The sequence below is a fragment of the Vigna unguiculata genome, chromosome 4, assembly GCF_004118075.2.
Source record: "Vigna unguiculata cultivar IT97K-499-35 chromosome 4, ASM411807v1, whole genome shotgun sequence".
NCBI lineage: Eukaryota > Viridiplantae > Streptophyta > Magnoliopsida > Fabales > Fabaceae > Vigna > Vigna unguiculata.
The window spans coordinates 29,223,890-29,238,728 of NC_040282.1; the positions used below are offsets into that span (position 1 = coordinate 29,223,890).

General features: G+C 26.4%; 1 protein-coding gene across 1 annotated transcript; it reads right to left on the bottom strand.

The window, feature by feature from the left end:
* Nucleotides 1-4,267: 4,267 nt before the first annotated feature.
* Nucleotides 4,268-14,241, bottom strand: LOC114180693. Its single transcript, XM_028066994.1, has 8 exons — nt 14,142-14,241; nt 6,357-6,430; nt 6,179-6,265; nt 5,857-6,045; nt 5,599-5,763; nt 5,179-5,232; nt 4,809-4,955; nt 4,268-4,642 (listed from the first exon to the last, which is right to left on the bottom strand). The coding sequence occupies exons 1-8, from the start codon at nt 14,239-14,241 to the stop codon at nt 4,268-4,270; spliced, it is 1,191 nt and encodes a 396-aa protein (XP_027922795.1).
* Nucleotides 14,242-14,839: the final 598 nt, after the last annotated feature.

Here is a 14,839-nt window from a genome sequence, read left to right on the forward strand (position 1 = left end):
TTTCCTTGGAATTGGAGTGCTAGCCACCGACAGCATTGCCTACAGCAGTTATGACAGTTGGTGCCTTTCTCATAACTGACACCCTGAGCAGCTTGGTTGAACGTGGGAAGATAGACGAAGCCAGAACAGCCTTGCGCAAAGTAAGAGGATCCCACGTTGATCTTGAACCGGAGATGGAGGAGCTCGTGAACTGGTCACAGACTGTGAATTTTTATAAAAGAAATTTATAAAAATAAATTTATAAATAATTCTTTTTATTCCCCTCCGTCACTTAACTTACCTCATTCTTTTTATCATGTTTTCCTATCCTTTTCAAAGTCGTAAACATAATTTTTATAATTCCAACAAGTAGTCATTAAATTTCGATTTTATATTTATAAAAGTCCCAGGTATGCATAGAAGCTTGCTTAAAGAATGAAACAATTTTAGAGTTTGAGTCACTGTTTTTGTATATTTATTTTTTAATTACCTTCTAGTTCCAGAGTATATTGTAAAATATTTTCTGCGAATATTAGGTTCATCCTTCATTGTCTGTTTGATGCAAAGCGTAGTCGATGCTTATCCCTACACTAGTCAAAGGTTGTCTATTGTTGGATGAATATCCAATATTTTGTTGAATGCTTTGCTTGTCCTTTCTTGGGTTGTAGATGACACCCTATAATCCTGAGCCACTCCTTCTAGTTCCTTGGAATTTAAGGGAAGGTTTGGTGAGCCACATTATACTATGGAAACATGCACATTCGTAATGCACGAAAAAAACAAAAAAATCGAAATGGACGTCGGCATCTGCAATGTTGAAAATAAAATTAAGAAACAAATGTCGACATTCGCAGTTAAAATTTTTTGAAGAGGATGTCGACACTTACAATGATGAAAAAAAAAATGAAACGAATCTCAATATCTGGAATTAAAATTTTTTGAAGCGAATGTTGAAATCCGCAATGCAAGAAAACTAATCAAAATATATGAAATGGATGTCAACATCCACAATACATACAACTGAATCGAATGTCGACATCCGTAATGGCCAATTTTAGGCTGTGTTCGCATGCATGTATTTACTGTTGCAACGAAAATGGAGAGATGGATCAGCGGTGATTTGCGGTGTTCGCTTGGTATGATTTGAAGGCAGGTATGTGAGAGGATTTGAAGGATTCATGGATTTTGGCATCCCGCTTCTGAACCAAAGATTTGAAGGAGAGTGGTAATAAAAGACGTATTTACCCTCGTCATAAATGTTTCACGTGTTTTGCATGTACAGTGGAGGTTCAGCGGCGGCTAGTGAGTGGAGAGAAAGACCAAAGGGGTGCCAATTCGAAGCGCGAAAGAGACGGTGGCTGCTGCAGGTTTTTGGTGGCTTGGAAGGGATGTGGTGGAAGCAACGGTGGAAGGAGACGGTGGCTGTTGCAGGTTGTTGGTGGCCTGGAAGAGATGTCGTCGAAGCAAGGGTGGAAGGAGACGGTGGCTGAAGGTTCTGCAACAGCTTGGAACCGATCCGCAATGACCAGATCCGATCCCAACATGTGAGGAACCGATCCAGAGAAGTTGGAATCGATCCAACAAGAGGCGGAATCGATCCATGATGGTGCAGATCCGGATCCAAGAAGCGTCGTTGGTGGAGTTGGCGCATTGGAGAACTTGTTGGCTCGTGGGAGAGTGGATTGTAGAAGGACAGTGGCTTGGACAAGTTCTTTGTTTTTTTCTTTATAAAATTATATTCACAATTGTTTAGATAAAATTTATTTCAATACTATGATTATAAATAATTTATCTTATTAATTTTTATAAATTATTTATTTAAAATGTATCATTAAATAAAAAATTTATTAAACTCATACAAACACAAATTTATACTACTTATTACATAAGGACAAAATGGTAAACTCATTTTTAAATATATTAAAATATTTTTTTAATCTATCATATCAATCAAATCACTCACTAACTCTCACAAACTTTACTACTAAATTCACTCATAATCACCTTTAAATCTCTTCAAAAAAACAACACACCATTCACTCTCAAATTCACTCAAACCTATCATTTCCCTCTCCCTCAAATCTATCTTTGGAAATGAACAAAGTCTCAGTAAAAAAATAGGATGTTGTAAAACTCGACTTCTGTAATTGACATAAAACATGGATCTATGGATTTATGGATTAAACTATTTAAAATAAAAATAAGATTGAATTTGGGGGTGCAGGAAGTGTGCTATGATAAAATACATAAAAACACAATAACTTTCTTTTATGTTTTACTTCATTACTTTTACTTTTTTTACCACGAGGGCAAAAGAGGAATTTTTTGGAGTACAGGAGAAAGGCTTGGGGTGTAGGGAGAAGCCCCTTTCCTGTTTGTTTTGCTCTTTTCGAACCCCCTTTGTCCGATATTGGCAGCCTTTGGTTTGATATGGTCAGATTGCTTCCCGCATCCCTGTATTTTATGCTTTACGGTTACTGACTTTGTGCACCTACTGTTTTAATATTTACACTCCTTTAATAGTTATTAAATATTAGGTTATTTACACCCTGGTTTTGATATTTACAACCCTGCTTTCATATTTTTATTTGATGATATATTTTTTATGTAAAATCATTTTCTCCTCTCACGTCAAAATAATATTAAAGATTATTAATTATCATGTTAAGTCTCGGTCTTACTTGATTATTATAATTTTCATTAGATTTAAATAAAATTTAATTATTGTGTTAAGTCTTGGACTTACTTGATAAATATCATTTTTATTTGATTTAAATGAAATTTAATTATCATGTTAAGTCTCAGACATATTTGATAACTTGATAATTATCGTTTTTATTCGATTTAAATGAAATTTAATTATCATGTTAAGTCTCAAACTTGATAAATATCGTTTTTATTCGATCTAAGCAAAATTTAACTATCATGTTAAGTCTCATACTTACTTGATAGTTATAGTTTTAATTCAATTTAAATAAAATTTGATTATCGTGTTAAGTATCGAGTTTATTTGATAATTAACTTTTTCATATATTATAAATTTTAATCATCATGTTTAGTCTCAGACTTGCTTGTTGGTAACTTTTATCATGTTGAGTCTTAGATTCACATGATAAATATAAAGATATATTAAAGTTTAAAATAAATAAAAAAGTATTAATCAAATCAAAGTTTTTGTTTTAGTAATTTGTTTTTTTAAAGAGAACTATGTAATCCTGATTTCTTATTTTTTGAGAATACATAAGAGAAGGTCAAACACTTTGTCAAACCTAAATATAAAATTTTAAAAATGCTTTTTTCATTCATATCCGTTTGTTTTATCTAATTTTTTTAGAAAAAACAAATATTTTAAAATTACATTAGTTTTGCACACTTAATTAGAGGGAATCATCTTAGGACGGACATGTGAGGTGATAATACCTTTTCCACATTTAACCGACTCTCGGACCTGATCCGGTTTCGCAGACCATTTGTTTAGGTTTTCCATAGTTTTCCTTAGTAAACTATGATGACGACTCCTTTTTAAAATTTATTACTTTTTAAAATTAATGATTTTTTTGTTCAGTGTCCCCTCGTTGTGACTTTGTTAAGGGTGTGACAGATAACGACTTCATTCAAAAATTCGGCTTAAAGAACTACTTATGTAACCCTGATTTCTGATTCATTCTTACAAGAAAATGTTTGAGATACCTTAATTAATTTTATATGTACGTTTAAAATAAGTATTACATAAAAAGAATATAACTTTTAATTAATGTAATAACTTTCTAAATATTAGACTATCCCCAAATAACGAATTAAATTCATTCAAAATAAAAACAAATGGATAAGTATTATATATATAAAAATTAAAAGTTAAATATTTTCATGCTAACATTAATAATTGACTTTTATAAATAAATATAAGTAAATTAAGTGTTATTTTAACTTCACTAGGAATCATATAAATTGTTATATTTTATAGCTTAGATATGTTTTGAAAATTAAATTTAAATAACACTATATTAGATATAAAATGAATTATGTTCGAAGAGAACTATTTATTAATTATGTGCTCAACACTTTCAACATTGTTAATAATTTCTTAACAATGAATAATTCATATCAATATCATGATGAAAAAATTATTTAATAAAACAAAAAACTCGTCCAACTTTATTTAAAAAATGGATAACATTCTAAAAATTACCAATAGCAAATGGAGAGAATGCTAGAAAAATAAATTATACTAAACAAAGATGATTTTATTAAACTCATAATCCAATATAAAGTATAATTATAAAGAAAATTAAACTCCACATTTTCCTCCAGGTCCTCCGAACTGGATAACACCTTCTTCACTAACATCTGATTTATAGTAGTAATAAACACCATAACAATTAGTGTTGTCAGAGAAGCCTCCGGTCCTAGTATTTGCAGGTGTATAATCAGGTTCTCCTGGTGCACGGTTAATTTTGGGAGATCTAAAATAAGATGCATGGGCCTTGTTCCCATCAGGAACATGCCCAGATCCCATTGGAGGACTAAGACCACCAACTTTAGCTTTCGTTCTCCCACCCCACCCTACAATGGATGCTGACCCTAAGTTCGAGAACAATGCTGCTGGATAATATCCAATGTTTACATTTCCTGCCCTTATCCACCAATTTTTTGTCTTTGGATCCTAAAAACACACCTCAGCTTTTGTCAATAAAATATCACAAAATATTTCAAATCTTTAATTATATTTACTTAAAAATGTATTAAAAAAAGTAAAATGTATATTAATAATGCATTTAAGAGTCATTCAATTTTAATTAAAGTGAAAATTTAACAGCATAATTATTTACTTGAGCAATAGCCAGGTAAGCCTCGTAAATTGGTCCACCATAGGTAGATACTTGAGGAAAATATCCACCAGCGAAATTCTTCCTGTCAATCTGAACAAAACCTCGACATGCAGTATTATAGCATCCTGTTTTCTTGAAATTATCTGACTGTAATAAATAAAATTAATTTTTATTTAGAAAACTTAATTATAATCTTCTATCAAATGTCTATTATATGCAAAGACACAAGCATCCATTTGTCTCAAAGAAAAAAGTGAAAAGACAATAAGCACCACCCATACATAAGATTTATTAAAGTATATTCTCTTCCATGTTGTAGTTCTACAAATTAAATTAGGATTAAATAAAATGTAATGATATGTCTTCTTACCGTCCATGACGTATAAAAATGGGTTCTTGCATCACCGTATATGTTTGGAGCTACCTGATATCAAAATATGAAATCAATTAGAAATTTTGTTATGTTGGATTTTATCTATTTTTTAAACTTATTTTCATAAAAATAATAATTATGATATTTTTTTCTTCACTATAATAAAATTATTATATTATATTTATTTCATTTATTTTTCTTTACATCATAAATCAAATTTAATAAAAATAAAATTATTATTTCAAATAAAATATATATTAAGAAAAAATAAAAAGATTTTAAATGCTCGATCGAATAATAATCTTTAATATGAACATAATTAAAAATATCTAATCTTTTATTGAGATTTAAGAGACAAATTAAATGACTTAAATTTTGCAAAAAAAAAAAAATCATTAATAAATCATTGTAACTCACATGCCATCCAGTCGTTATTCTGTTGGAAGATTCTACAGGTCCATTCTCAGCCCATATATGAGCCATAGAGATTTCATCTTTCTCAACTTTTGGATTATAAAGGCTACTTATCCCACTAACTTTATAAAAAGGAGCATACGTTTGTATCATAGATATTTCTGCAATCTAAACAAATTGAATATATTCAAATAACTAATCAATTTAAAAGATAATTTAATTTATAGGAATAAGAAATCAGGATTGTATAAGATATCTTACATGAACACCAGGGATGTCTTTAAGCAATATATGATCATTTAATAATTTTTCATCAGAGATATCATATTTTGTTCTTTGTATTGGAACCGTTCCTTTTGGACATTCTTCCTTACCAAATCCAAATATGGATCCAATTTGTGAGTTATTCACAAATGTTTTTTCAATTACATTTTCAAAATTGGGTTTTATCTGGAAATAAAGGAATAAATATCAAAGTTTAGAAAAAAATATATAATCAAAAATAGATTGAAAGTTAAAACTAAAACATAAAATATTTTAAAGTTGAAAATTTTCTATATAATAAAATATTTTTATTGTTTACCTGTAATTTGTGATTTTTTAGTAAAGGATGGTTGAAAGCTGGTTGTTTGTAAATGTCAATGCAATCAATAATATCTTCAAACTCTGTCTATAAAATTAAAAAAAATAAAATAAAATTAGTAATACACATAATGTGATATACATTTAGAAAAAAAGATACTAAGAAGATTATGAACTACATAAATAGTCTTGATTGGAGTCTTATTAGTAAGGTTTGGTTTTGTCTGAAACTCCAAATCTTCCTTCAAGGTAACTTGAATACCATGAACATAATAATGACTAATTACTAAACACAAGCACCAACAAAATAACAATGTATTCATCATCCTTTTCTCAACTCTTTGGTATAACAATGACTTGATAATCTATCTATATATAGAGTAAGTACAAGGATTCAAAAGTAACTGAAATGGCATAGTCTCCATCCTAATCCTAGTCTTTGACTTTATTTTAAAATGACTATTTACATTAAATTGGTAATAAATTACTTCCTTTTGAGAAAACCATTAATATTTTTTTAGCAAAATTTCTTTCTTCAATATTTAATAATGATTTTTTATAATAAAGAAAAGCATAATGGAAACCTTAAATGAACAGTTCACACAAAATATTATTTTTAACAAAAAGTCTTACATTATTTTATTAAAATTATTAACTTTGATAACATTTATTTACATTTTAATTAAATTTTTAACGTGTACTTTTTTTATATAATATAAATTTTAATTCTTTAAAATATTAATTAAATATTATAGATAATTATATGATAAATAATAAAACATATATTTATACCATTAACCTTTTAACGCAATACTTTTCATTTGCCATTGTAAATAAAATAACTACATTTAGCCATTTATTTTACATGTAATTTTAATGCAAACATAGATTTGTTCAGTATTTTTTAAAGATAAGAAATATAATAAAAGTATGGTCATTTATTGTATACTTATGTACAAAAACTAACTAATATTTGAATATATATATATATATATATATATATATATATATATATTCAAATATATATATATATATATATATATAAACTATATATTTGATTTAATGGAATAAATCGAGCTACTTAGTAATAAACATTTTAAGTTACACTTTTTGTGTTAACTTTATTTATTTTTTTGTTAAATACTAATTTAATCTTTATTTTTGTTGAGTTTGTTCAATGGAGTCTTTTTTTTTCAATGAAGTTCTATTTTTTTTTTCAATAGTTAATGACAGAGTGAATGCTAGATTGCTAAATGCAATCACTTTTCTAGCAAATATACTAGGTAGATGCAGTACTAGAACCGTCAAAATGGGTTATAACTTGCGAGCTAACCCGACTCATCATGAGTTCGGATCGGATTGGGTTGAAAAAAAATTACAAATTTCAGTACAGATTAAAATTGAATCCAACCCGTTAAGAACCCGGCTCATTCAGGTTAAACTCGTGATGTGCTAAGTTGACTCACCAACCCACTAACAAATTTTAAATATTAAAATTATATATATATATATATATATATATATTTATATATATATATATATTATATATTATATTATATACGTGTATATATATATATGCATAGATTATATATATATATATATATATATATTATATATATATATATATATATACATATAAACGTATATAATATATACATATAATAAAATATACATATAATATAATATATATATATATATATATATATATATATATATATTATATTATATTATATTATATGTATATTTTATTATATGTATATTATATATATATATATATATATATATATTATATTATATACGTTTATATGTATATATATATATATATAATATAATATTATATTATATTATATTATATATATTATATATGTATATACTATATTATATATATTTATATATTATATATTAAATATTATATATTATATATTATATATTATATATTATATATTGTATATTATATATTATATATTATATATTATATATTATATATTATATATTATATATTATATATATTATATATATTATATATATTATATATTATATATATTATATGTATATTATATATATATATATATGTTATATTATATATATATATATATAATATTAAAAAAGTAAAACTTAAATTTAAATTGCTATTCTCTTTAATTTAACATTTCAATAATGTTAAGGCACTTATTTTAACACAAAATTGGTTGTATAGTTTTGAATTAACAGGTAACTTTATTATTAGTACTGTAAAATTAATTTAATTATTTAATACTTAATCTTTTAATATTATTAGTTAACATTATTTTTTTCTTGTTTTATTGTAGATGGAGATAAAGAAGATGCTTCAAGAGATAAAAATGTTATGGATTTATCCATTGAAGACTCTAATACTATAGTTTGATAAGTGACAAAAATGATTTGATGTTAGACAATAATTTATGTTTTTGTGATTTTGGTTTGTATTTTGAGTTTAACATAATTTGGGATTTTATTTGGATTGTATTGAAGTTTATTTAGATTTTAATCGGAATTATAATTTAGTTTTCTTGGGATTGAAGAAAAAAAATTGTGTGTTTTTTTTTTTTAAATTAAGTGAGTCAATAGCCAATCCGTTTAACCCGCCAACCCGTGGTGGGTCGGGTCGGGTTCTAATTTTGTTGGCTCGCTAATAAGTGAGCCGGGTTGGGTTGACCCACTAAGTGGCCAACCCGTCGCGGGCCAAGCCACAGGTTGGGTCGAGTGACCCGTTTTGATAGCTTTATGTAGTACAATAAGTATCGTATCCATAGCGATTTGGAGGAATACAGGATGCTAAAATTGATTTGATATGGATAAAATAGTATTTGGGTTGTATGTGTAAGATCCGAGAAATTTAATTAATTAAATAAATAATTAATAAATAAATATGGGTAGTGGGAGCCTTTATGGGCATTTAATCCTGACTTTTATAATGTAGAATAGTACTAGCTCAAATGGTTGAGAGTACTTAATTAGTATGAAGGACTTAGGTTTGAGCCACGTGGAGGCCAAATTGTGAGCTATTTTAATAGTGTACTAGTATACTGACGCACGGGACGTATTTGTTTTATTTTGTATATTAAAATAATAAAATAGTGAAAGTATTATGTAATGAAATATTATAAAAATTAAGTTTCAGTGTTGTAAATGTTGTTATTAAAGTAATGAAATAGTAAATCTAAGTGATGCAATGATAATTTCAGTTTTAAATATAATAAATAGAATTGATATCACAATATAATACAATTAATTGATTTTACGAAATAATTATAATAGCCTTATTTTTTTTTTAATTTTTTTAGAATAATAACATAATTGTTATTATATTTATTTAACAATTAAAAATACTAATAATCTATAACCATATATAAGGAGATTCTCTCTTTTGTGTTAATATTTCAAAATACCAATTTTACCCTTTAAAATATAATTATTTATAAAAAAATTTAAAATTGATTGTTATTTTTACAAACTTTTTTATAAAATTGTTTATCTCTACTCTTTTCTTTTTCTCTATTTATCAACAGTTATTCTCTCGTCTTTTCTGATATATTTCACTTTATTTTTATTAAATATAATTTTATTTTATATATTATAACTTAATAACATTACATTATCATCACCTACTAATATAATATCACATATATTTACAAAATGCGTACACACAGGCGTTGTTGCGCTTGTGTGTACGCTAGTAATATTAATATAAATTATAAATCATAAAAATTTTAAAATATTAAAACTCTATTTAACAAAAGTATTTAGTATAACAATGTTTTCTATACTTAAAAAAACACACTTATAATAATAACACCATTAGGAATAGTAATAATAACAATAAAAATAATAATGATATTAATAATAATAATATTTATGCTATAAATATTAATATTAATGCTAACACTAAGGCTAATGTCAACTATAATAATCTATAATTATATATAAAGATATACATTAACAACAAAACAAATAAAAAAGACAAGTAATTAAAATACGATCCCATAGTAAATTAATTTAGGTTAAAATACTCTGTTGGTCCTCGTTTTTGTACCAAAATCTCAATTTGTCATCATATTTTTATTAGTCTCAATTAAGTCCACATTTTTGTAAACCAGTAACAATTAGGTCATTTTCGTTAGTATGGAACTAACACCGTTAAGTAGGTGTCACGTGTCATCTCCTCATTTTTTTGAATTTTAATTTTTTTTTTGAATTTAAAAAATAATAATTTTTTTTATGTTTTTTCAATTTTTTTCAATTATTTTTAAAAAATATTTATGACACGTGTCATGTTTGTAGTGTGCCACGTGTCAATCTAATATGGGGACACGTGTCAAATTATTGTATGAATCTCAATTTGGTCATCATATTTTTTAATTTGATTGATTTCAGTCTCCAATATTTTTAAAAAACATTCAATTTCATGCACTCCAAATTTAGACCAAATTTTACTTTTATATAATGTTATGATTATTTTTAATAAAATTGATATTTTTATTAAATATTTTAATAATATTAAGTGTATTTAATATTAAAATTTTAAATATATTTATTTTAATTTGTTATAAAATTGTTTTAAAATTTTACATTTGAATTTATAAAATTGTTATTTTTAAGCCAACTCTAAAAAATTGTTGATATTTAATGTTATACAAATATTTCAAATATAAATTTATAAATCTATATATTTATAATTTTAAAATAAAATTTAAACAAAGTTTAATGTAAAATATATATTTAAATAAATTTAATATTGTTTAAAATATGTAATAGAAATATCACTTGTAATAAAAATATCATCATAACATCTATATAAAAATTAAATTTTTTCGAAATTTAGAGCACATAAAATTGAAAATTTTTAAAAATATTTGGAACTAAAGTTAAATCAAATTAACAAATATGATGACCAAATTGAGATTCATACAATAATTTGACATGTGTCACTATATTAGATTAACACGTGACACTATGAAATTGAAAATTTTTAAAAATATTTGGAACTGAAATTAAATCAAATTAACAAATATGATGACCAAATTGAGATTCATACAATAATTTGACATGTGTCACTATATTAGATTAACACGTGACACACTACAGACGTGACACGTGACATAAATATTTTTTTAAAAAAATTTTAAAAATTCAAAAAAATTAAAAATTTAGAAAAACCGAGGAGGTGACACGTGACACCTACTTAATGTGTTAGTTACATATTGTTACTGATTTACAAATATGTGAACCTAATTGAGACTAATAAAAATATGAACACCAAATTGAGATTTTGGTACAAAAACGAGGACCAACGAAGTATTTTAACCATTAATTTAAGATGTGTGTCTAACTATAATAATAATAATAATAATATCATTATAATAATATCTCGTAGTAATAAAAATAATAATAATACAATAACTACATAAATAAAAATATATACATTTATTGTGTCCTCTTTTGTTTATACAATTTTATCCTCTTAATTATTATTTGTTAAATTAAAATAATTATTTAAAATAAAAATTATTTGTCTATTTTATCATTTTAATAATTTTAGTAACTATTTTTTTAATTCAAATAATTACACAAATATAAAAACAAAATGAACAATAAAACAAATAAAAAGTACAAGTAATTGAGATATAATCCCATAGTAAATAAATGTAAATGTGTGTTTAACTATAATAATAATAATAATAATAATAATAATAATAATAACACTAAAATAATATCGCATAGTGATAAAAATAATAAAATAATAATAATAATAATAATAATAATAATAATAATACAACTACATATATAAAGAGATAAACATCTTTGGTGTCTTTTTTTTGTTAATTCAATTTTACCCTCTTAATTGTTATATTTTAAACTTAAATAAATAAAAGAAATATTTTTCAGTTTTATTATTTTACTAATTTGAGTAGCTATTTTTTTTTGAATTGAAATAATTATTCAAATGTAAAGATAAATAAACAACAAAATAAATAAAAGGGTAAAGTAATTGAAACGTGATTCATAGATAGTGAGTAAAAGTAAAATGTGTATGTAACCATAATAACAAAAACAATAATAATAACAATAATAATAATAATAATAATAAGTAGCGATAATAATAATAGTAATAATAATAATAATACTAATAATAATTCACTAACTAAATATATAAAGAGATACACATTTTTATGTCCTTTTTTTTGTTTTTACAATTTTATCCTCTTAATTATTATTTATTAAATTTAAATAATTATTCATAATAAAAAATTATTTGTCAGTTTTATCATTCTACTAATTTTAGTAACTATTGTTTTCCAATTCAGAAAATACCAAGATATAGAGATAAAATAAATAACAAAACAAATACAAAGAACAAGTAATTGAAATATGATCTTGTAGTAAATAAAAATAAAATATGTGTCTAACTATAATAATAATAATAATAATAATAATAATACCACTATAATAATATCGCGTAGTGACAAAAGAAAATAATACTACTACTACTAATAATAATATTAATATTAATATAACTACATATACAAAGAGATAAACATCTTTGGTGTCCTTTTTATTTTATCAATTTTATCCTCTTAATTATTATATTTTAAATTTAAATAATTATTTATAATAAAAAAATTATTTTTTAGTTTTATTATTTTACTAATTTTAGTAACTATTTTTTTAAATTGAAATAATTGTTCAAATGAAAAGATAAATGAACAACAAAACAAATAAAAATGACAAGTAATTGAAACATAGCTCCTACATAGTAAGTAAAAGTAAAATGTGTATCTACCAATAATAATAATAATAATAATAATAATAATAACTATTATAATAATTATAGTTCTTAATAATAATAATAGTAATATAATAATAGTAGTAATATAATAATAAAAATAATTATAATTATAATTAATAATAATGATAATAATATTTATAGTTGATAGTAATAATGATCCTTAATTATACTTGATAATAATAACCCGTGCCGGATTGTAAGGCCCACTAAAATGTCTTATTCCTTTCTGCTATAAAATAAAGGGCTGGCCCTTTGTGAGTGGGCCTAAGGACTAGCCCAAATGATAAAACTCACCTTAAGTCTGCCTTAACTCTCACTTTCCACTCACTTTCAGAGAACCTTGAGCTGCAACCGTCAACCTCTCTGCTAGGGTTTGATCCATTGATTCATTGTAACACTTGTAACACATAGCTCGGGGGTGAGCAGAGGTATCCACCACAAGTGCAAGCATCCGTTGAATCTGACTAGGTTATATGTATCCAGATTAGTCGAGTTGAGTTTTAGTGTATTGTTTTGGAAGGTCATAACATGCTTGGGTGATGTATGTATGTTGGATTGCGAAAGTATATTTGATTGCATTGATGAAATCTTTTGGCTTTAGCTTACCTTTTTCTTGTTTGAATGCCTTGTATGTTATTCTTCTACTCTTGCGATGATCATCAATTTATTGATGGGAGCACATGCGAGAGATACTCGTGGTCAACAGAGGAGAGATGATTTCGCTGCATAGTCCGCTTGGACTGGATCTGTATCTTTATGGGTTTTCTTTCCGGGTTATGGCCCATGTATTAGTTTACTATTTTAATCCCATTTTGGGTTTGTTGTTAAATGTTGTAAATAGTTTGCTTAGACATCGTGGTGTGCCTAGGATCTTGTAGGGGTTGCATTTAATACCCTAGGACTGCGCTACTATATTATTTGTGTGTGACATTTCTTTTAATTACACTTATTAATTAAATGGGACGTTACATTTATGGTATCAGAGCGATCATTCTTTAGGTCTGTGGACTTGGATGTCCGCTTAGCTTTCCCTATGTCTTTCTGAGTGTTCTAGTTAAAATTGTTGTCTTATCAAGCCTAACCAAGTGATTTTCTGTGTGCCAATGAACTATGGCACCTTCTCGTAGGGCTCCACAATCCTCTCAAGGTGACGTACTCGATATTGTTAGGGCAATAGAGGCGATGGTAGCTGCTATGACGCAGAAACACATAGATGATGCAGCATCATGAAGCATCGATGCAGCGATAGGTAGCATCGCTCGAGCAACAACAACTAGTGATGCAACAGATGGAGGCTGCTAGGGTAGCTACTGAGGATGCTCATCGACAACATATGGAAGCCCTCCGACAGCTGGAAGAGAACAGGACGGCTGCACTTGTTTTTGGTCCCGAGCCACGACCGACAGTTAGGGAGTCGAGCCTAGAAGATTTTCTGAAACATCATCCAGTGAAATTTGACGGTAGAGTCAACCTATATGTAGTAGACTAGTGGCTAAAGGATATAGAGAGGATCTTCGATGCGAAGATGTGCCCGGCAGAGAACCGGTTATCATTTGCTGTATACATGCTCACCGATGAGGCGGAGCATTGGTGGATTTGCATGAAGTCCATTATGGAGGAAAGGGATGAGTCGGTCATGTGGGAGGCTTTCAGGGGGAAGTTCCTCTTAGAGTATTTCCCCGACAGCATGAGGTATGCCAAGGAGGTGGAATTCCTCTAGTTGACTCAGCGAGGGAAATCAATGACTAAGTATGCTGAGAAGTTCAAACACCTCAATTGCTTCTACACTCTACCGTTCAACGAGGAATGGAGATGCCGCAAGTTTGAGAATGGTCTCCGCGGTGATATCCGCTT

Excerpts from the sequence above, each read along its gene's own strand:
- LOC114180693 (XM_028066994.1), bottom strand. The coding sequence starts at position 14,241 with ATGCTACCTATCGCTGCATCGATGCTTCATGATGCTGCATCATCTATG. Across the intron at positions 6,266-6,356 it reads CTCCAATCAAGACTATTTAT|ACAGAGTTTGAAGATATTAT; the intron begins GTAGTTCATAAT and ends TTAATTTTATAG. Across the intron at positions 4,643-4,808 it reads CTTACCTGGCTATTGCTCAA|GATCCAAAGACAAAAAATTG; the intron begins GTAAATAATTAT and ends GTGTGTTTTTAG.